Source organism: Arachis hypogaea, chromosome 6 (assembly GCF_003086295.3).
Source record: "Arachis hypogaea cultivar Tifrunner chromosome 6, arahy.Tifrunner.gnm2.J5K5, whole genome shotgun sequence".
In the NCBI taxonomy this organism is placed as follows: Eukaryota; Viridiplantae; Streptophyta; class Magnoliopsida; order Fabales; family Fabaceae; genus Arachis; species Arachis hypogaea.
The window spans coordinates 16,377,386-16,401,589 of NC_092041.1; the positions used below are offsets into that span (position 1 = coordinate 16,377,386).

Below are 24,204 nucleotides of genomic sequence, written 5' to 3' on the forward strand. Positions count from 1 at the left end.
AGACGGCGGCTCCCAGACACAAATCGAGTCGGAGACCACCTCCTCTAGACTTTTGAGCCAACCTCACAAGTCCAACCCATTAATCTCTGGTTACCCAACGTAACATCACTATTATTTTAATTAAATCAAAATATTTAAAAATAAAAACTTACATAATTAAGATGATAAATATAATTAGTAATGTAGAGTTTTATAGCGTCTTTTATTCTCCTTCTCCTTTACATTGTTAAAGGCTAGTGGTCTAAATTTTTTTTTTGGTTCGAAGGTCTGATTTCATCAACAATGAAAAATGAAATAAGTGGGGTTGAAGGTGGGGTTGGGGACTTGGGGTGAGTGAGAGAAGGTTGGAACGAGAGTGAAAGGGATGAGGTATTCAGCAGGAAGTATACAAGCAGGAGGGTTTGGGGTGCATACATGTTTGACGCGTGGCTGTGATGTGCAAATCGAATAGTCTAATTTATGTACCTGTCATTAGGGGTGGAAAAAGGTCAGGCGGCCTGCCAGGGGCCTGTAGCCTGGCCTATGTTTAGCCTGACCTGATTTGTTATAAAATAGACACAAGTTCAAACTCTTATAAAAATCTTATTATGTTAATAGACCAGATCCAGGTTCACTAATTAGCATTATTGGCCTGTCAGGCCTGCCTGAGCCTGTTAATACATAATTACATATATAAATAATTTTTTTATAATTAACAAAATTATAAGATATTTTAAATTTATTATATTTAAGTATAAATATTTTTGAATATTTTAAATACTTTAAAATTTAAACTTTTTTATAAATATTAAATATGACATATTATATATAAATATGTTTACTAAAAAATAATATTTTTATTTTTGTAAAAAAAATTAGCAGACCTTTTAACAGGTTTCAGGTCAGACCAGTCTAAATAACAGGCTAGATTTAGTACTTTAAAATAAGTCTATAATAGGCCACAGACCAGACTTAGACCAATTAACTATATGACAGGTTAGACCTATTAAAAATAAAGCCTGACCTGACTTATTTCTACCTTTACCTGTCATGTTTTTAATCGGACCGTCTAATTACTATAATCTAAATCAGACCGTTCAATTTTTTGGTCACTCATATCCTTGTGAAGTCTCTGCACTCTGTTATACTCCATATGTATCCCAATATCAAAATTAAAAAAAAAAAAAAACAGAATATTGAAGGTAAAAAATAATGAATGCTAGCTACTTATTTTATTTTTTCAATAATATAGCAATATATCCACATAAGACCTATTTTGTTGTTCCTCATTGGTATCCACTATCTAAAGTCCATTTAACACAAAATTATAGAATACATAAATCAAATTCAAATTAATAAATTGGATATTTTCTTCTTTATTTTTAGGGTTTAAGGTAAAGGAATGAGTAAACAAAAGCTTGGTCAAGAAGATGGCATGACATTAGGCATTGGTTCGCCTGGTTACATCATCTCCATTGAAAGCAAAATTAAATTAAAGTTCAAACAAGCAAACAAAAAATATCTAACTTTATTGGCCGAGAAACAAGGAAGTATGGGGGGCAAATATAGGATAGCAAAGAGTGGTCGTTTTATATGATGAGTGAGTGAGTAGAGTAGAAAATGGCATGTTTTGTAAATAGTCTCAAAACCTAAGTGCAATTTGGCAAACACTGAAAAAATATCAATATATATAATACCACTATTCACTGTTCTCTTCAGATCCCTATCAAACCCTCTCTGTACCTCTTCTTCTTCTTCTTCTTCAAGGCCACACCACCAACCCCTCCTCCGATTTACCGTGGCAGTTCCATCTGAAACAAACACACGACCAGCTCCAACAAAACGGAACAATCACCGACATCTACCGTCACACTCTCTCTTTCAGTCTTCTAAACTTTCATTTCTATTAGGTAATTTCTCTCTCTCTCTCTCTCGCTTCGTTCACTTCGAAACAAAATTGTTCATATCCAAATTCCAAGTTCTGATCTTTTTATCCGATTAAATCATTTCCGGGTTTTTTGCCCCCTTTTTCCCGCAACTGTTTTATTAGATGATGATTTACTGTTCGCTCATTTTTAATTTTTTTTTGTTTTCGTTTCTGTGTTTTCAGTGTCTGAAAAAGCTTTTTGTCTCTGGTTCCGATTCGTTACTTGGGAGATCTGGATCACTGAGATTCGTAACAATCTAGGGTGGTTTAACAAACGGGGTTTTGGAATAATTGCATGTTCAGTTTTGGATCCACTTAGTGGAAGAAGATTTGTGTTGGTAATCGTGGCGACAACGTTTGGTTTTGTGAAACACTCTCATTTCTCGTTGGTGCTGTTGTAGCAGTGAGATCTAGTGGAAAAACACAAGTTTTGAATATCTGTGAATTTGTGCTCTTTTGTGAATCATGGAAACGCTTGTTGTTGTGGCACAGCATAGGAACCAATTCCACAGGTCTAAGACCCAAGGCCATGCTAGGTTTGGTCCTTCTTCTCCTTCTAGGGATTTTAGGGGCATCAATTGTAGAACTTTTCAAACTGGGACTGGTATTCTACCAACACCATTGAAATCTGATACTACTTCACCTGTGACCAAAATGACATCTCCACCATCACCTTCCCCTAGAACACCATCTACTATTGTCCCAGATAACAAACCCCGCAGCAAAATTGTCACACCAAAGAGTGCCCCAGTTGCTATCAATGGCAAACCGTGTAGAAAGGTTGCTGATTTCAGTGAAGGGCATCATTTTCCTGGTGGAAGATGCATTTCTCTCTCAGAGCTTTGGGCTGGACCTACCTATTCAAATTCGCCGCCACCTAGTTCATTGCCTATCCCGAAATTCTCAGTTAGGCCAAAGAGGACTGTGTCCCTTGAGCTGCCTCGGTCGCCCCCTGAGATTGAGCTGCATCCGGTTGCCAAGTCTGCTCCCTCATCCCCACGCAGGGAGCATTCCCCTTCCACCAGAGACATCTTTGCTAATGCTGATTCTGCCACGAAGACCCTGTGTCGAATTCTCAATCTTAACTTGGATGGGGAATGAGGTTGAAGGGGAAACTGGTTTCTTGTAAATATGTTTTTATTTTCAGTGAAGCTGGGTTAGTGTTAGATGTATATAGAGTGACCAAATAAAAGTATTTAGCTTTTGAGTTTGTGTAGTTTTCAGTAGTGGTGTGATGACAATGTTGATCGATGGCTGTGGTGTGGTGGGTCAACAATCTCCAGACTTTTGGGAATTGGATCAAGCTTAGTAGTGGAGAGAGGTATTCAAGGCTCTTATGGGGGGCACAGGGTTTACTATGACTCGTGACTCAGGTGATGTGGATGGAAGCTTCCATCAAAATGGTTGGGAAGAAGCTGCCATGAAAATGGTTGGGAAATTATAGAAGTTGAATGATGGTAACTGGTTGGAGTGGCTTGGAATGGAATAGACTTTGGTTATACGGATCCTGAAGAAAATTATATATTCCAGCATACTCATGGTTTCATGTTAGATATGCTTAAAAGCATAATCTCCTCGTAGAAATGGTTAACTTCTAAATTGACATAGGATTTAGTACCCTTTTTATACTAGTACATATTGTAGGTTGTAGAATCTCGAGCTTGCAGAAATCCTTTAGGCCTCTCAACCTTTTCTAACATATATTTCAATATCATAGGTGATCTAATGTTTAGATATCTAGTAGTTAATCACTTTATCTGCCTTTCTTACTCCTTATTTCATCGTGTTTTCCTTCCTTCTCCTTTGTCTTAGTAGTTAGTGTTTTACTACCTTGCTCTCTTTCTTGTCTGATAATATTCTCTCTCTCTCTCTCTCTCTCTCTCTCTCTCTCTCTCTCTCTCTCTCTCTCTCTCTCTCTCATATTTCACCTTGCTAGTTAGTAGTTTTATTCCCCTGCCTACTGATCCTCCTCTTCTAGTTATCTTTCACTTTTCCCCTTCACAATCTTTTCTGGTTTTTTTTCAGAGAAAAGTTGGAAGGGTTTTCTACTTTAGTCATAATCTTCTATAGCTGACTGCTTTAGTTTTTTAGGGTCAATCCATGTTACATTACCTGTTAGCAATATAGTAAGCCCTTGATGTTCTTCTATTATTCTGCCTTTGGTAAATGCTTCTTTCCTTTAGTCTTCACTCGGCTTATCTTCCATGGAGAATGTTGATCATACCATGCCCCAACATCAAGGTAAGATCCTACTTTGTGATCATTTATATTCTGCTTTAATTGTTCCTGCTATTTATTCATTCATCACTGCTAATGATAAATCGTTTCAATATGTGAATCAGGTTGGCGAAATGGCATCAATGCTGCTTTGTTCGAAGGTGTGGTCATGGCCTTCCAAAGTTGTTAGTTAGAATGCAAATCAGTTCAGTTCTTTGTTTTGTTTTGTGTTTATTTATGTGCTTTATAGTTCGATAATCCTTTGGAAATAGAGTTTGTGACTATGATATCTATAATGCTACTATGTTGGTATCTGTAATTCTACTATGTTATTATCAGAATTAAGTACTTATTATTTATATAGCATTTCTTGGAAATCCATAACACCATGGCTTAAGCATTTTGATAAAGGAATTATATCACTATGATTCGGTGTTGATAAACCGAAATAAACTCTTTGACTGGTATTGATGTATATACCTTCTGCACGAGGAAATAAAAAACGGTACAAAACAATAGAAACTGAACGCCAATTAAGGTTCTGATCTCATTAATTTATTGGAGTCCGATGAACAATACCACGCACTTCAATTAACTAATGGATTTTGGATTTTGCTAGTTTGTGCTACAAGGGCATGAGTTAAGAACACCATATAAGAAAATGTTTTATAAAAGTTGAAAAAATGAACGTTTTCATATTTCTAATGCCTTGAATATCAAGTATTAAAAGATTTTTATTATTATATTTTTATAATGTATTTTTAGTGTACAAATTAACTAAATCTTTATTTAGTATGGTAAATGACTTAAAAAATCAAGGTTTCCTAACGGAATGACTAGGGACGATTTTGAAAGGAAAAAAATATTAGAAATGACAAATCTTGGTGTCGAGTCAGGAGGATCCAAGCTAAAACCCAATTGTGTTGATGCGATCCAATTTTTTTTTTTGAGCCAAGTGACACGTGTCGTTGGGCCTAAGTTGATACCTTAAGGGGTGTCGTTGGTAGTGTAATAGATAGACTTAGTGGAGTTTTGGGCTTTAGTCTTGGGCCTAGTAGGAACAAGTGTCTTATCCGTTTTAAATGACTTGAATCCATGAACTATAGATCAAATGACATAATTTTTCTTTCTCTACTTAAAGATCTTAGGTTTGAGTTCCTCCCGTCGTAATGATTGAAAAATTTTTTTTTAATTTTTAAAATTGGGAATTGTCCGATCCATTTGAAAAAAAAATTGAATTTATTTAATCTTATAATTTAATAAAGAGTTAATTTATTGAGTAAATTAAAGAATAAAATATCTTAGAAATAAAAAAAATACATACTCAATTAATGTATTTCTATCCGTTTTCAAAGTACACGAAATCATTCGAAGAGAACATGTCCTACTATATCTGGAATAGCTTTTATAGATACTCTTCATAAGGATCAAATCAATGAATTTTCTTGTTGAAAGTTTTCATTATTAAAAATTTAATGAGCATCTTAAAAGCTGATTAAGAAAACTCTCTCTTTTTCCTCCTTTGTCTTATCCATCATATCAACTAAAATAACTTTGGCCCACCCACTGATTTGATTTCCTGTCGGACTTTGCCAAAGTCTGAATGCAATTATCTTATTGACTCAGCCGATTTCGGAGGTTATGTTAGTTACTACTACGCCTAATGTTTACAAATTTAGAGCATAGACACTTGTTTAATTTAAAGCTTCAACTTACAACTACTCTAGTGATGGTTTTGAATTGAATGATTGGTTTTATTTATGTTACCACACCACCCTTGAGATGATTTCTCTTATGAAAATACATGAAGCATGTCCATAGATGTCAGAACGACATGCATTTAACTGTTTCTCAATCAATCTCATGATGTGTGTCAGGGACACTGAAAGATGCCAAAGGAGTCGCCATCTCTAAGGTTCCTTTTCCTTATTAGCTTGCCTTGTTCTTTATCATCATTTTCCTGAGCATCTTGGCATATTAGCATGCGCGCTTTTTTGCTTCCATGGGTCCCATCCCCATCCCAATGTGTTCACAGGTTGCTGCTTGTTTTCATAACTTGTATTATAAGATCATTTGTTAGTTAAATAATCTTATTATATAATAATTATATGTTGTCCCTTTTCTTTAGTTATTGGACACATGTGTGGTAACTCATGGTTTGGACTAATACCATTTTGAGTGTATGTTTATGAGACGTGTTGTTTATATGTTTAGAATTGGATGTAAGTCAAAGAATGAATGATGGTTTGTATATTAACTTATTTCAAGAGTATATATAACAATTTGATTGTAGTGATCATTATTTCAAAACAAGTGTGCATTATGTTTCACTTGTGGCAGGCTCTAAATTAAGCAGTTATCAACTTTAAATCCAAATTACAAAATGTACTTATATTGCACGAGATTCAAAGCCAAATATGATTCAATCAAAGCATAACTAATAATCAAATAAAAAGATGAATGAAGAAGCTTATTAAGGCCTATCATGGTATAGAGTATAGACACCTTTAACCATAACTCTTTTGGCTTTTTGCTTTTGTGGTACATAACCCTTTTTGCATTTTCAAGTCCATTTACTTCTGCTATGATGGTTCCCTTTAATGATGACTCCAGTTATTTTATACCTTTTTCTTGTCTATGCCTGATCAGAACACACAGTAATTATTCCCATCATTGTTTATAATGGCTTAGGAGTTAGGAGTGAGGGATAATTTAATTAATCAGGAACTGCTTTTTAAGTCTTAACTCTTAACCCTCCCAAGTTTGAAAAATATATGGGGATCCTCTCTGTCATATACGTATCAAAGTTTCTAAGTATTAACCTAATATTCAAATAATTGGATAATGAAGTAATGGGTAAGGAAAAGGACTCGTAACAAAATGTATATTTTTCTGTCAATGTCAGAGTTATTTAGAGTATTATATTAGTTTGCTGAATTCTCTCTCAACCCATAGATGAATAGTGAGAGGAAAGGGAAGATAATAATAGAGTTCATGCAAAGAGGGAATCTTTGTGAGAAATAATTAACCGGTCCCCATCTTAAGATAATAGGCAGCATCATCATTATCATCAACTTATAGCAGAAGAAAAAGATTAAAAAAGGAAAAAAGAAAGGGAAAAAAAGACACTGTTTTCAGTTTTCATCAATCACACATCATCATCTGCTTCAGCCGAAAACAATGGGGGCAAAAACCAGAAGCAATCAAATTGGTCATTACTTCACTTGGATTGAACTCTACATCCTCTCTTATCTCTTTATTTGCAGGGAGAGGCAAAAAAGATTAAAAAAAGACTTCAAAAAGGGGTAAAAGATCATACACTGATTACATGATGAAACATATATATACTACAGGTCATGAAACCCATGATGAAGAAATCGGAAAAATTTTGACTTGACTTTTTCTGCTGTTGCTGCTGGTTGGTTATCTTATTCTTATCCTCCTCAAAATGCAGGACTTTGCGGCAAAGGTGCATGTAAAGGATGTTGAAGTCAAGAATAATAACGTCTGTTACTATCAAAATCCTCCTACTAAATATTTTCTACACCATCTAACACCATCTCTTTGTGGCGGCATTCAGGGCTGCAAAAAGCTTTCTCTCCTCTGCAAAAAGTAACAAAGATAATCTAAGATCAATAAAACTAATCAATATATAGAAGAAAATATAGAAGATCACATACACAATTATTTTCATTTTGGGATAGTGATAAACATATATATAGAACATTATTAAGAACTGAAAATAAAGTGGAATTTTTTATACCTATAGATAAAAATGTCTTGTGTATGATCAAGGTGTTTGTTGCAAGTGTAACAGAAGCTGAGGAAATTCCCGGAAGGAGGTGGAGGTTTTCTGGGTAGGGAAAAATAGCCTTCTACAATGCAATTGTTGAATATGTGGGTTGTTCTTGGGTTAGGTCCATGGGATATGACACGTGTGTACTCCTCAGAAAGCTCCATCTCACTCAGAGACAGAACACCATCCTTAAAAACAACCTTGGTAGGAGGAGAATCATTTGCATAGATTCCTGAATTTTGAGAATCCTTGCTGGTTCTGCCTCCAACCAGAACATCATCAGCATCACATGTTTGTGGGGAAAATGTGGAGGGTGGTGGAAGGGGAGGGATCTTCACTCTAAGACGTGTCCCAAAGAGGACATTCCCTTTGTTTTGTTCAGCAGAATTTTTTACAAGAGCAAGGCCAATGCCTCTGGAATCATCAGCAGAGGCTGTGTTTTCAGATGAGGCATTTTGGTGAACAGTTTGTGTGCAATTTTTTTTGGTGTTGTTTTCATGTGAAAATGGGTTCCCAAAGGCAAAAGGGGACACTGCCCTTGCATCAAGGATTGAAGTTGGGCTCCTCAAGGATTCAGTTGGCGGTGGTGGTGAGAGAGAAAGGCACTTTGAGGTGAAATCTCTGATGAACTTTGGTGACCCAAAAAGGGAAGGGATTGTCCTCTTTGAAAAGCTTTGATTTTGAGAAGATTGCTGTGAAGAAGAGCTGTGATCAGCCATCAAACTTGGCTTGGTCACTGCCCTTGATCTGTTCCTCAGCAGCATAAGGAACAAACTCAGTCCTACAAAACCCAAAAACAATAACAATTTTATATAAATAATAATTGAATAAGATATTATTCATCCATGCCCCATGAAGAAACTCACTCATGACTCACCCAAAATTGGTCTTTTCAGTTTGAGATTGAGGATCAAAGTCGGGTCCTTTTTTGTGAGAATCCTATAGAGCACTGAATACTGATGAGAATGTCAAGAACAGAGAAAAGGGACTTAACAGAGAAGCTATGTTATGTGATCTGAGAGTAGTGTCAGGGAAACTGAATTGCGTATTGGTTTTTAGTGAATGTTAATGAACAAGAGAGGAAACAGTGTGAGACATGTGATCTAAGAACAGTTCAAGCACCATAACACCATTGACATGTGTTTTCAGGAACCAATAGTAGATCACAGAATAAGAAGAAGATAAAGAAACGGTTTTTGATGGATACAAGGCACCATGAAACGGATACTCAAAATTATTGAACCCTTTCGTTTGGTTTTTGTTACCTAGCTAAGCTAAGTGCAATTTCACGAATCGCCATAATTCATGGTTTTTTTTAGAGAGAGAGAGAGAGAAAAGAGTTTCAATTTTGATGCTGCGAAGTGTGCAGCTTTATGTAGAAGAAACAGAAAGAGAGGAAAAAAAGAGAGAAACTTTGAGCTTAAGAGAGAGAGAGAGAGAGAGAGAGAGTCGTGTGCATGAAAATCAAAATAATTGTTAAACACGAATCGGATCTGGTTAAACTGAGAAATTATTGTTAATAAGCCCTATAATATTGTTTTCTTAGTACAAAATATCTCTTATGGATTCTAAAATAAGTGTTTTATTTTTATACATCCTTAATATTATTCATACATTTTTACTTTTTACTTTTTTTTTTATAAAAATATTTTTTGTACACTAAATTCAACCACTAAAATTAATTATAAATATAAAATATATATTAAAAATAAATTAAATAACTTATATATTTATATAAAAATATATAATAATTAATTTTAATATATATTATCATAGTTATTTTTCTCTATATTTAATTTTTATAAATATTTTAATTGTACACCTATGTATTTAACTGTACAATTGTCATCATTATTTATATTAGTAAATTAATTAATTAATACTATTAATTAAAATTTTTAATTATTAAATATATAATAACAAATACGAAATTAATTAAAATATAAATAATAATGTTTTAATTAAGAAGTCTTGAATTTAAGTTTATATATATCTACAAGATTAGAATACTTTTTTACACATTTAAGTTTCGGATAAAGTACTAAATTGGTTCTTATATTTGGGCGTAATTCTGTTTTGATACTTAAGGTTTAAAGTATTCTATTTGAATTTAAAAAAGTTTCATTTAGCATTAATTTAGTCTCACAGTGAGGTTAAAGTTAAATAATTAACGGAATATCTTACATAACAATAGTACAAGAACAAAATCGACTGGAGAACGAGTATAAGCTCTAGAGGTACAAAACCAACCGTTGATGCATTAATACATTTATTTATCATTCTCTTTAATTCTATAGAAAATATTTTATTTATATTATAAGAAAAATAATAAATAAATATATTGATGCATCAATGGTTGATTTTGTGTCTCTGAAGTTTGTACTTGTTCTGCAGATTATCGATTTTGTTCTTGTACTATTGTTATGTAGGACATTCCGTTAATTATTTAAGTTTGACATCACTGTGGGACTAAATTGATGCTAAATAAAACTTTTTTAAATTCAAATAGGACATTTAAACCTTAAAAACTAAAACAAAATTATGTTCAAATATAAGGGACTAATTTAATATTTTACCCTTCAAATTTCTGTCTCTCATAATTAGACTGTATATTTAATTTAATATTCCAAATAAATATTAATTTAAATGTATATCTAGCATTATTTTAATAAAAACTTATTATCTTAGTCCTATAGAGTTGAATATAAATTACATTATAACTAAAAAATACACTCAATATTATAATAACAAGGTGATTAATTATAAATTAGCACATATAAAGGGGTGGCATGGGCATAACTTTATCTCCCATTTCCAATCTGAATTGTTTTATATTTCTTTCTCTCTCTTGTGATCATAAGTGTGTCATTAAACAGCCTAGTTTTTGTCTTTTTCTAATTCTTTCTTCATTTGATGGAATGTATTTTGTCCATATTCGCTTCAATAGTGACATAAGACAAGGGAACGGAAACGAAAGCTGTTCTCCTTATTTATTTATTTATTTATAAACAACGTACTTTATGAAACATTAAATTTATTTAAGCGGCTCTAATTAACATTACCATTAAGATTTAATTTGTATACACAGTTTTCTCCTAAAAAGTTCTACGTAGATATTGAATTATCTATATCATATTAATAAAAAAATTTAACACAATTATTGAATGTTTAAAAAGCTATAAAAATATAAGTATCAAATTAGATAACAATAAATTAATGTGTATATATATACTTATCCGTGTTAAAAAGAAATTTACATCTAAACCTAACTAATTAAACATATTTTCACATAGTTAAAAGTAATAGATTTTTTTTAAAAAAAAAAAAACTACTTTTGACAATATATATAAATTCTTTTTATATCTCGAATTTAGTGTATCTGATGTATATTTATATTTATCTTATATGTATTGCGTCTAATATGTATATTAGATTTTAAATTTGTAAATAATATAAAAATTACATATTGATAAATAAAAAATTTATTTTATTTGTAAATAAAAAATCCTACTTTTGCCTAGATACTAGATAAAAGAGCACTAAATAAACACACGATTAGTAGTGCATTCATCAAAACTAAAATCTAATGGATTTGTACATTTTTTCCTTCAAAGTTCAAAAAGATGTTCTCATTGAACATTATTTTGTTTGCATAAGTACTTATTAAATATGCATTATTTTTGCAGTTGAGATGACATATTAGAATTTTTTTTTTTTTATGTGTGAGTAAATAATATATGAGTTTGTGATGTCATATTTTGGATTGGAGACTGCTCAATCTGTCTCGCAAAAAAAAAAAAGAATGATTCTTTTAATTAAAATTTGTTCATAAGTAAAATAATTTTGGATCTAGGAACAAAATATCTGGGTGCTAGTCCCGGATGGATAAGTAAAAGTAAATGACATGATTCATGACAACGTGTCTTATCATGACTTTATTTACAAATTGTCTAAAAAAAAAAAATCCATCCTCCTTTGAAATTAGTTAGTTAGATTAATTAGATTAAAATAAAATTATATATAAACACGCAGCTCACGCAATTTTAACCGAAAACTTAGGTCAACCAAACCTGTCTTGTTTTTATCTTCTTCATAACCCAGTACATGGATCGGAGCATCATCGTCATCGCCGTCATAATGTCGTACAGGTTTTATCTTCCACCTACCATCAGTTTCAAACTTTCAATTACTTGTTATTTTCTTAGAGTTGTTTATTTTTGAAGCAAGTTATATAGTTTACACTTTATAATATACACTCTTCAATTTCATCTTAATAACAAGTATTACATTTATTATTTTAAAATGAATAAATGTTTTTCTTGAACTTTCTAGTTTTTTATGGAAAGAATAATATGTCACCCCTTAAATACCTTACAAAATATTCCAGCTGACACTAAACTAGTAGACAAAAATGAAATTATTTCCATCTTTTCATTTCGTAGAATATAAATAAAATAAACATCTGAGTATAAAACTATAACTATATTACGTGTACATTAAAATCAGTCATTAAAATTAATTACTAATATAAATTATATATTAAAATATAAATACACTAAAAATAAATTAAACTATACATGTATTTATATATAAATATATTAGTAATTAATTTTAATAATTAATTTTAATATATAAATAATATTTTTATAAAACTATATATAAATGAATCTCTTAAGGTAGTTAATTAGTTGAGTTAATCTTTTAAATAAATGCGTGAAATATTTGCATGTTAATGATTTGGGCAAATAATTTGTTCTCAAATCATGATTCAATCATGCCACAACCCTGTTTCTTCACTTATAAGTCTGCGATTGCGGCAAAGTGTAAAATTAGATATTGGAAAAACCAGAAGATGGAGCAAGAAACAATTAATTAGTAAGGAAACTGAGCCGGGCATTCATCCAATGCATTCTTTTCGATCTTGTACCCAGCAAGAAAACGGATGCGCGTCGTTAGCCTTTCTCTAAAGTAGGTTTTTGCGCAGCTCAATTCCTTGCTTGTTCGCTTCGCATAGGCTACACAAGCGATACACTGAACACCAACTTAATCTCGAAGAAAGTCAAAACAACTACATCTCCTTCGGACCCTGACGTGAGCGGACGCTTTGTCATTAGAGTGTTCTAAAGAGCCTAACAGCGGAAACGACACAAATGTCTAACACAAGAACAATATGAAAGCACTCACAACACAATATAGTAGCAACTATAACAAGCAAATATAGTAAGTAAAGCAATAACAAGAACACACCAAGATTTTAACGTGGAAAACCTCCTCAATGTGAGAGGTAAAAACCACGGGTCGTCCAGACCAATGAAATAGCTCCACTATAATCAAATGAGGTACAAGAGAGTCTCAAACAAAGCACAAAAATGTGCAAATAACCAGCCAAAACATCAATGCACCAAAGCTTACAAGTAATAGGCAAGAAGATGAAATATACCCAAAAAAACAGAGCTGATGTCGAAGCCAATTTCTCTCTCTGCAGAGCTCCAATTAAAATCTCCACCGTTCAGAATGAAGAACAAGATGTGAAAAATCTACAGTTTAAATTTCACGTCGATCCAACGGTGAAAGAATAAGAAACTGCCGTTCCAAGATTGCTGCTCTGTGTAAAAATGGGAAACCTAATTTCTCTCTTGCGAAACCAATTTCTCCTACTGAAAATCTCCAATAAACATCTCCACCAACCAGAATGAAGAACAAGATGATAGGAACACACAGTTTAAATTTCAAGTCGATCCAACGGTGAACAATTGAGAAACTGCCATTTGAAATTTACTGTTTTGGGCAAAAATGGAAATTCTGTTTTTCCCTCTTCTCTCTCACTTGGTGGCTATTCTCTCTCTCTCAAAAAACCTCAAAAAACTAAATTAGGGTTGTGACACTAGGGTGCAAGAATACACCCCAAAATGTTGGGCTTGGACCTCACAAAGGAGAGAAAAACCCAACAAATCTCCCCCTTCTCGACTAGGTAGAGGCCTCGCCATTCCGGCGATCAAACAACATGTTTCAAACTTTTCTCTTGACAATGCTTTTGTCATCATATCAACACCATTGTCATCAGTGTGAACTTTCTCAAGTTCCAACAACTGTAGATTCTTCACATCTTGTTCTTCATTCTGAACGGTGGAGATTTTAATCGGAGCTCTGCAGAGAGAGAAATTGGCTTCGACATCAACTCTGTTTTTTTGGATATATTTCATCTTCTTGCCTATTACTTGTAAGCTTTGGTGCATTGATGTTTTGGCTGGTTATTTGCACATTTTTGTGCTTTGTTTGAGACTCTCTTGTACCTCATTTGATTATAGTGGAGCTATTTCATTGGTTTGGACGACCCGTGGTTTTTACCTCTCACATTGAGGGGGTTTTCCACGTTAAAATCTTGGTGTGTTCTTGTTATTGCTTTACTTGCTATATTTGCTTGTTATAGTTGATGCCATATTGTGTTGTGAGTGCTTCCATATTGTTCTTGTGTTGGACATTTGTGTCGTTTCCGCTGCTAGACTCTTTCATACTGGCATCAGAGCTTGTTGGTATTTTTCTGGGCTTGTGATTCTGTGAACAATGGAAGCTAATACTCATGGTGGTGGAGGAGCTAGAGGGGAGTTGATGCTTGATGTGAAGGCTCACACTTGAGGGGGAGATTGTTAGTGTTGCAAGTGTGAGGAGTGTCGAAGTTTGTCCCACATTAAAAAAAAACAAGGAAGAGTGAGAAGTTTATAAGACGAGAGACCCATTAACTTGACACCTTAAGGTTTTGAGTTGGATGTGGTGTCTTCTCATTTTATGTTCTCTCACTTGATTTCTCCCCGAAGTCTCCCCAGTTGTCGAGTGCTCTCCACGGTCGGCCCAACAGAAACACCATGGATGAGAAAACTCCCATTTAGTATAATTTTTTTATTAAGAAGTATTTTGTATTTTTGAAAAATATAAATACTTCATTTTATATTTAATAAACAAAAAGAATCATGTATATATGTTTTTAATTTTGAAAATTAAAAAATAATCCTGAAAGCATTATAAAAATGCTTTTTAAAGCACTATTAAAAAAATTATTTTTAGTAGCTATTTATTTTATTTTTAGTAGTAATAAAAATAGTCACTAATATATTTAATAGTAATAAGACATTAGCCATCTTATACTTTATTTTTTAAAAGATTTTAACGATGATTATATAATTGTCAAAAAAGACCTTTTTAATAGCCACAAAAAATATATAATTTTTATTATATGTTATAATAATAACGACAAATATATAATTATTGCAAAATTATAAGTTAAATAAAACATATAATGACTATTATGTTATTGTCACTAAAAATTTGTCACCAAAAGTAATTTTTATTATAGTGAAACCAAAAATCTAATATAATTTATATTAATAAATATCTACATTTACAATTCTTTATTATATGTATATCCATCTACTAAAATTATTTTAATATTTAAAAATAATTTTCTCAAGTATATTTTTTTTGTAATTTAATTTGGACTTATTAAAAATATTTTAATTTTAATTTACAAGCATTCTTGTTACAACTTTTGAAAAGATAAAACATTACCAAACTCAACCAAAACTTAAAGGTGTTTGGTCTTTTGCTGCAATAAAATGTCATTGTTAGTATTCAATCAACGCACTGTTGCATGCAACAACAAAAAGGTCTATGATCTATACATTACTAAGCTCTCTATCTATTGTTATAATGCATGTGTGCTGTTTTCCTTTTTATATATACTAAAAATGTACACCAAAAATTAATTACTAAATTACGTAAGAATATAAAATATAGATTAAAAATAAATTAAATAAAATATTTAATAATTATTTTTTATATTTATATAATTTTTTTATTAACTAAAAATATTATGTGTATACTATGCATATATTAGCTACTAAATTAATTATGTATTTGTGTATAAAATATATATGTTATTTAATTATTATTTTTAATACATATTTTATATTAATAAATATTGGGTCAATTGTGGGGAACTCCCAACCATGATGTGGGACTAACTTCAACACTCCTCAGCTTCACCTTGAATACCCCTTAAAACCAGACCGATTAAACCATCGGCTCTGATACCACTTGTTGGGCCGCCGTGGGGAGCTCTCGACTACCGGGGAGATTTTGGGGAGGAGTCAAATGAGATAACATAAGATGAGAAGACACCACATCCAACTCAAAACCTTAAAGTAGTAAGTTAACGGGTCTCTCATCTTATAAACTCTTCACTCTTCTTTGCTTTCTTTGATGTGTGACTAACTTCAACACTCCTCACACTTGCAACACTAACAATCTGGTATCAGAGCCGATGGTTAATCGGTCTGGTGGTTTTAAGGGATATTCAAGGTGAAGTATCGAAAGTCTTCCCGGTAAAAGTGGTCCGGACGGCGTGTCCCATAGTGTTTTGCGGCGGTGTGATGGACGAATACTCATATGTGGTGGAGGAGTTAGAGGGGAGTTGATGCTTGATGTGGATGCTCACACTTGAGGGGGAGATTGTTAATGTTGCAAATGTGAGGAGTGTTGAAGTTAGTCCTAAATCAAAGAAAGCAAGAAAGAGTGGGGAGTTTATAAGATGAGAAACTCATTTACTTGACACCTTAAGGTTTTGAGTTAGATGTAGTGACTTCTCATCTTATGTTCTCTCGCTTAATTCCTCTCCGAAGTCTCCCCGGTGGTCGAGAGCTCTTCACAGTTGGCCCAACAATAAATAATTGAGTAAATGCCCAAAATGGTCCCTGAATTTTAAATCGGTATTCAATTTAGTCCTTGATTTTTAAAAATAACTAACTAAATCCTTTAAATTAAAAGACGTGCATCTCCATTAGTCCCTCGCAGAAGCGCCGTCTAGACGTTGCTGATGTGGAATGTTAACTGCCATGTGGGCATTCCATTAAACGACGTCGTTGAAGGAGAGGATGCCTTAAGTGTGTAAAACGACCTCGTTTCAAATAACATCTTCTCCCCTTTTTAATAAACTATTCTTGTTGGTTCCCTTCTACTTCAACGTTTTCCACCAAAACTTTAAAAAAGCTTTCTCTTCTTCTCTGTCCGTTCATTTTCCCATTCTTTCCACTCACATTTGCTCACCGAGGATCATCCCAAAAATCTGTTCTCTTCGGTCAATGAAGGAGTTATCGACGAAGCATCACCTTCGTACACTACCGACGGTGAGAGGTAACAGTTCATATTGATCATTCTCTTCCATTTTTTGTATTTCATTGAGCGTTCTTGATACTTATGTGTGAATGCGTTGTTGTATATGTAAGGGAGTGGTTTAGAATGTTGTGGTTGTTAATGGCGCAAATGTTAGGGTTTAGGGTTTCTAATATGAAACTTGTAACCACATAAATCATAATCTGGTTTAAGTTATAGTCAATAGGAAGTAAATATATGCGTTCTTATTACAAATATAGTGTTGATTTCTAGTTCTTTGCAATATGGTTGTTTTGCGACAAAATGATTAATGTTGTCTGTTTTGTGCATTGTGCTGTAAACTTCAGATGCCTGATCAATGAAAACTTATTTTTCACCATGGTGAAAAGTTTGAGACAGCTCCTTATGAAAATTTTATCTACACATCTGACCTGTATGACGAATGGGTTGGAGTCGGTGAAGACTATCTTGACGTGTTTGCGGTAACAGGTTATTATAGAGAATTGGGGTATGATAAGGCTGAAGCATGTTGATTTTTGGACCCTAAAGATGGGTTGAATTTTGGTCTTAGGAGATTGCAAGTGGACCAGGACCTTGTTAGTATGATCAAGCACTGCCATGAGAATAACAACGTCATCCACATCTATTTTGAGCATAAACCTTCGATTCCTGATATAATTGATGTAATGGAGTTATCCAGAAAGTGTGTTAGAGCAATGACTGTCCAGAAATTCAACGGGCATATGCAGTCTATAAAGAGGGTGAATGAGAAGGCGTAGGCATATTTAGACAAGTTTTCTAGGTAGGCATGGACCATGGCTCACTACAAGGACTTTCCAAAGATTGACAGTGTGTGTAACAACGTGTGAGGTGTTCAACGCTGCCACCAAACCATACAGATGCAAGCCCGTCTTGACTTTACTAGAGGAGGTTAGGAGGTATGCCATGACTAGTATGGCAAGGAACAAACTGAAACTTTCTAACCATATGGGACACTTACCTCTGATTCAACAAAGAAGACTTACGAAAGAGAGGCATTACAACAGGTATGATACACCAATGTGGTCTGGAGATGCGGCTGAAGTCATATTTGAAGTGCATGCTGAACCACATAATGTGGTGGTTGATTTGGGAAACCAAACATGTAGCTGCAGGTCTTGCCAGTTATCCGGTAAGTAATATTTGATTTTATTTTATTTTTTTGTGTAATTGCACGGTAGCATACCTATCAACACACTTAGTTACTCAATTTTATTATTTGCTAGGATTACCTTGTCGTCATGCAATAGCTGCAATTTTAGTCATGAATGGTAGACCTGAGAATTATATCCATGTATGGCTAACAATAGACTCATACAACAAGACTTATGAGTACCATATTAACCCGGTAAGAGGCCAATAGTTGTGAAAAACCTCACAATACCTCCATTGCTTACCAACTGTAAGGAACAAGTTTTGTGGCAGACCATCACATTATGCAAAAAAAAAGATGCACATGAGGCACCTGTTTGGGGGAGCTAAGAGCGCACTGCAACAAAATTGAAGCGGAAATATGGCAAATTTACCTGTGGGACATGTGGAGATGTTGGTCACACAACAAGGAGTTGTAAAATAGTAAAAAAATAAAATGCTGATGAGTTAGCAACTGCTGCAAAGGCTGCTGAAGATGCTGCACATGAGGGTGACGCGGGTGCTAAAGAACCTACAATTCAGGTAATGATAGTATTAAAAACATTAATCAAAATTAGAGCTTGAGTTAATCAATCTGGAAACAAACAAATCCATTTTCTTGTTAACTTGAGAGGATATATTTTTGGTCAGCTAATATGATTCTTGACAATGTCATCTTCCATATAATGACACTTTTTATTGTTGTTATTGCTATCATAGGCTGCAAAGACTACAAAGATTGCCAAGAAAGGGCTTCTGAGAACTAAAAGTGAGAGACGCATAGACAAACTCCCTGTCAAGAGGACAACTTCATCCACTGCTACTGCTGCTGCGGCTACTCCACATCCAACTGAGATTTTAAGAGAGACTATTCAGGGAGCTAGTGTAGCAACCTCTGAAAAACTGGCCTCCTTCTTGAAATTTGTTCCAACTCTAGGATTCAACCCACCAAGAAAAATGTCTAACTAGCACAAAGTGTAGTGACTTTTTGAGTTCATGTTGTTGTAGTTGAATGCTATGGTTAAACAATGTGTATTTTTATAATATAACCTTTGAAACATGTATGCATGGCCTTTGAATGTTGTTATGACCTATGATGTTTTGAGTTGTGATAGTATGTTATGCACAATGTGCTTTAGTACAAACAACACTTGTTCCATGTTCCGGAAATAGTTATGTTATGTTAAATTAATGAAGTTTTTGGTTTAGTTCATGTTTTGATTTATCTCTTTTTAGTTTAATTGAACACAATTTTAGCAAAACAAGTGCAGCATCAAGAGTTGAACTCATGTAAAATTAATGTTTCATTTCATTCCATCTTCATCAAGACATTACATACCATTTAAGATATTTAAAATTTCATAACATAATCATCATTTGTTGAATATAAACCCCAACAAGCTAACACCTAAACACACACCAAAAGTAACTACAAAAGCGAGCAGCACCATTGTCATTATCTTCACCGTCTTAACATCACTCTCCAAGCTTGTCATCCTCCAATTTAACTCATGCAAAACTTCTTGTGAAATGGGTGTTGCACAAACTGGTTCTTCACATCCATCAGCCCAGCAAAAAAAATTACAGTGGATTCCATACTGCAAAGTAAAAAATGCAGGTGAATCCAAACTCAAAGTGAAATCATCTTAACATTTTCTTCACAGCCATAACCTTACCTCATAGTTCGGACAACCATAAAATGGTCTATCAGGATTTTTTGTCGTCGTTGAGTACTTCATCACCGTTCGAAGCCCGCAATTACAGAAAACGACGTTCTTACCTCATTCCTTTATTGCCATAAGGTCTGCCTGCAGAGTTGTTCCTACTTGAGCTACTTTAGCTTCTCTCGCCACCACTCATCATCACTCACGCAGACGAGAAATCAATTTGGGTATTACGGCGAAAAAGAGAGGTCGAAGAAGAGAAAGAGAGTCGAAGAAGAGAAGGACACATCATGCAGTTCGAAGAAGAAAAGACAATTAGGGTTTTCTATTGAAATGGACCAATTTGGGTATTGTTAGACAATTCCAGATATCAATTTGAATCAAATTCAATATTGGTACACATCAGCATACAACTGGAATGTTCACATGGCAGTTAACGTTTCACATCAGCAATGTTTAAACAGCACTTCTGTGAAGGACTAACAGAGACACACGTTTTTAAATAAAAAGAATTTAGTTAGTTATTTTTAAAAATTAAGAATTAAATTGAATACTGATTTAAAATTTAGGGATCATTTTAAACATTTACTCATAAATAATTTAATTATTAATTTTTATATACATATAAGCATAATTGAAATTTGAATGTAATTGTCAATGTTTAATTGCATCTTTAACCATCGAAAAAGTTGTCGTAAAAATAAATAGAGTCTTATATTAATAAGCATCGTAAAGACACTTTCTAATGCATTAAATGCATTACAAATGTATTAAAAGAGTTAAAACTTTTTTTTACTCTCTTAATCAATATCTTTAGAACACTTTTTAAGTAAATCCATTTCAATATAAATTAACATACGTCGCAATAAGTAATAATTTAAAGCATAAAAATTTAATAAGTCATCACAAGTTTTATTATTAAAACATACACCATTTAAAAGATTATATTATATGAGTTTAATTTAAATTTACTGACAATGTAAAATTAAACGTTTTACACAGTTGTATTATAACTGTTTTTTTGAATAAGTATTCACGTAATTAATATAAAAAGTAATTATTATTACTAATATTTACGTTATATATATGGTTGGATATATATAAAAAACGGTTTTATACTAATAATACATTAAAATTAAATTTTATATTATATATGTATATTATTTGAGTTGGATCGGAATATTCCAATCCAGCTAAACAAAAATTATATGGGGAGTCAAATCTAATTCAAAGTGTTCAAGACAAGTAAGGTTTTTGCTTATGGATCAATCTGGATCAGGGACATACCTAAATTATTGTATACAAAATGCAATAATAGTTATGGTATTTTTAGCAATATATGTAACACTTCTGTTTTCTTATACTCCATGCTATGTCCAAACTCTAAAATATAAGATTAGGTAAAATAGTATTACGCACTTCTAATCCCGAATTCCAATTACAATATTTTCTTTGTTTTGCTTATTCATTAATTATTATATTTTCTGATTCAAAGATCTTGTGTTGTGTCGTTATCTCATTGCTAATAAAAAAAAAGGCAGTGAGGCACTAGTGAGCCCCATTTGATGGGGAGGGGCAGCAACTTCACTGCATCATAGAAAGAGATTTACCAAGTTTCAGAAAAATGTGTTTTTTTTTAATTAATTTCTTAAACTAAAAGCCGAGAGAACGAGAGTAGAGGAAAACAAAATTGCCAATACAGAAGTCTAAATTTAATTAATTGGTCAAACCTATTCTTAAGGATATTTTTGTGCTTGGGAGGGATTATCCATTGGAAGATTTTATGTGATATTAATTTTAATATTAAGAAATAAAATATTCTGATATTATTAAAATATTTTGAATAAAAGTTGGTCGAACTCATACAAATTATATCAGAGTTATTATATATAGTTCAATGAATAAAAAAAAACATAAAAATTAAATCTGAGATGCTAAAATAAATAATCAAATCAAAGTTTAAACTTAAATTTAAATAATAACAAAGTTATATATTATTTGGCACCCTTTATATACATCTTCTTGCAGAGGCCAAATTCATATATAGACAGCAGCAAGAAATAACACTCGTTATTTATATTTTTTAATTATTATATAAAAAATAAAGATTGATATTTAAATACTTCTTATTGAATAATAAATGTCGTATTTTTTGTTAATTAAATAAATATTAATTTTTTATTTATTATATTTTATATTAATAATTTAAATCTAAAATTTAAAATGTAGATTCTAAGATTTAGAATTTATAATTTATAATTTAAAATTAAAATTTGATTTAAAATTTTAAAAATATTATACTCTTTATTTATTTATTTATTTATTTGGAACGCATTAGGAGTTAGGACTCGCCAAGAATAAGAGTTATTTATTTTATGTCAATTTTATACACAACATTTTGGTAAAGAATACTAATGTGCTCGTGGGAAGGGACCCACCATGTAACCTACCTGCCCCACATAACGTACTTTTTTCACCCATGGGCCCAATATGGGCCCCACCAAAAGGGAGCCATCTTTATGATTCATAGGCCCACATTTTGCCTTATTGGGCTGAATGTATATCGGGTGATGTAGTAAGACAAAAAATATGCTTATTATGTTCCTTGAATTTATTCCCCCATGTTCACGACCAAAAATAACACTCCTATTATTCTCGGTTCTTTTTACAGTGGAAAGAAAACTTTATTTTCTTTATTATTAATTTATTTTGATGTATGTCTTTTCTTTAGTCAGTTTTATGTCTCAAAATTATTAACTATGTCGAAAAAAGTTTTAAATTATTAAATATACTATAGAAGGGAACTATTTATAATCAATTGAGATGCATTTATTAATTTAAGAATCATGTGGCAAACAACGAAATGATGTTACAACCAATTTTACTAGTGGGCAATAGAGTTTGGTCAAATCAGTTATTTCTTCTTTTTTTTCTTTTACTTTTTTGGTATGGATTTTCTTCTTTTTGATTTTTGATTTTTGTATGTGACTGTTTTGGACAAAAAATGTTCTTAAGAGTTAAAATCTCTTCGTGTATGAGTCCTTTAAAATTTCAAAAGAGAAAAAAAAAATCATATATAAGATACTACATTAATTGTCAAGAAATTGTTTAGAAAATAATATTCTAGGTTTTTGTTAAACATGCATCAGAAAAATAAGGTAAAATTTACGGTTGGAGGATAGAAAATAGAGTTCTCTCTCTCGGGCATTTTTCTTCATACATTTTTGGATAACATTAACGTGTATGTGTTGCTTGGTCATATACGGCACATAATTAAGCAAATTAAAATTATAGAGATAAGTCCAATAGACAAATAATTTCGGGTAGGATATTTCATTTTCATTTTGAAGGAAATAAGTAAAATATTATCATCAATTCATCATCATTATTTTTGAATTTTTCTGCAGGGGAAACCAACAGGTGGCTATGAGGAATTAGGTGGAGCCTATATAGAGTTGTTAAATTGTTGAGTGATTAAGAAATCTAAGATAAAATATTTTGAAGATATCAACATATTTAATATATCAAATAAGATTAATTTTGATTAAGTAACAGAATAAAATATTTTACACAGTTATTCAAATGATAACTCACGCAATGAATATAAAAAATAATTAATTTTGCTGACGCGATAATATGTAATTAGATATACATATAAAATTAATTTATACTAACAATGTATTAAAATTATATTAAAAAATTTAGTTTAAAATAATAAAATTACTTGTTAGAGGCTACGGTTTTTATTTAGTATCAGTGGTAAATTTGCCAGTGAGTCACTAACTTGAATTTAGTGGAAACTCACATAGTGTGTACGACTGTAATGGTTATTGTGAATGTGATGACGGTTACGATAAATTCAGGATAAGCCTTATAAGCCTTATCTACTAGACTACTACCAATTAATAAATGAACAATTACACATGGTGTAGGTACACGTACACCAAATGAATGAGATTTCATCGCGTTTCTATTTCGATTCAGTTTACATTTCATGGTTAATCTGACAAAATAAATTCAAGTTTCTCATCGGATTATGATTCAAGTAAACTTATTTTTAAATCAAATTACAAGAAGTTCTATCTTGACGCGATAGTCTATCAACTCTAATTACCAATTTGCCATGATGACGACGGTCCAAAATGCATCACTGATGTGTAACTCATCACACTAATCACACTGGATCAGGTCTAATCATACCACAGTTAATATAGTTAAAATGCTTGCGACAATTACTAGTAGAAGAGCAGACAGAAAATTGATGGCAGTTTGGTTTGAAATTTTCA

General features: G+C 32.4%; 2 protein-coding genes across 2 annotated transcripts; one reads left to right on the top strand and one right to left on the bottom strand.

The window, feature by feature from the left end:
* Window positions 1–1,572: 1,572 nt before the first annotated feature.
* On the top strand, window positions 1,573–4,482 carry LOC112696227 (uncharacterized). The gene is made up of 3 exons (XM_025748862.3): window positions 1,573–1,889; window positions 2,090–4,147; window positions 4,249–4,482. Exon 2 carries the CDS (start codon window positions 2,372–2,374, stop codon window positions 3,005–3,007), a length of 636 nt encoding a protein of 211 aa, XP_025604647.1. The 5' UTR covers window positions 1,573–1,889; window positions 2,090–2,371; the 3' UTR covers window positions 3,008–4,147; window positions 4,249–4,482.
* Window positions 4,483–7,304: 2,822 nt separating this feature from the next.
* On the bottom strand, window positions 7,305–9,423 carry LOC112696228 (FCS-Like Zinc finger 8). Its single transcript, XM_025748863.3, has 3 exons — window positions 8,797–9,423; window positions 7,887–8,700; window positions 7,305–7,726 (listed from the first exon to the last, which is right to left on the bottom strand). The coding sequence occupies exons 2-3, from the start codon at window positions 8,681–8,683 to the stop codon at window positions 7,654–7,656; spliced, it is 870 nt and encodes a 289-aa protein (XP_025604648.1). The 5' UTR covers window positions 8,684–8,700; window positions 8,797–9,423; the 3' UTR covers window positions 7,305–7,653.
* Between the last annotated feature and the right edge of the window lie 14,781 nt (window positions 9,424–24,204).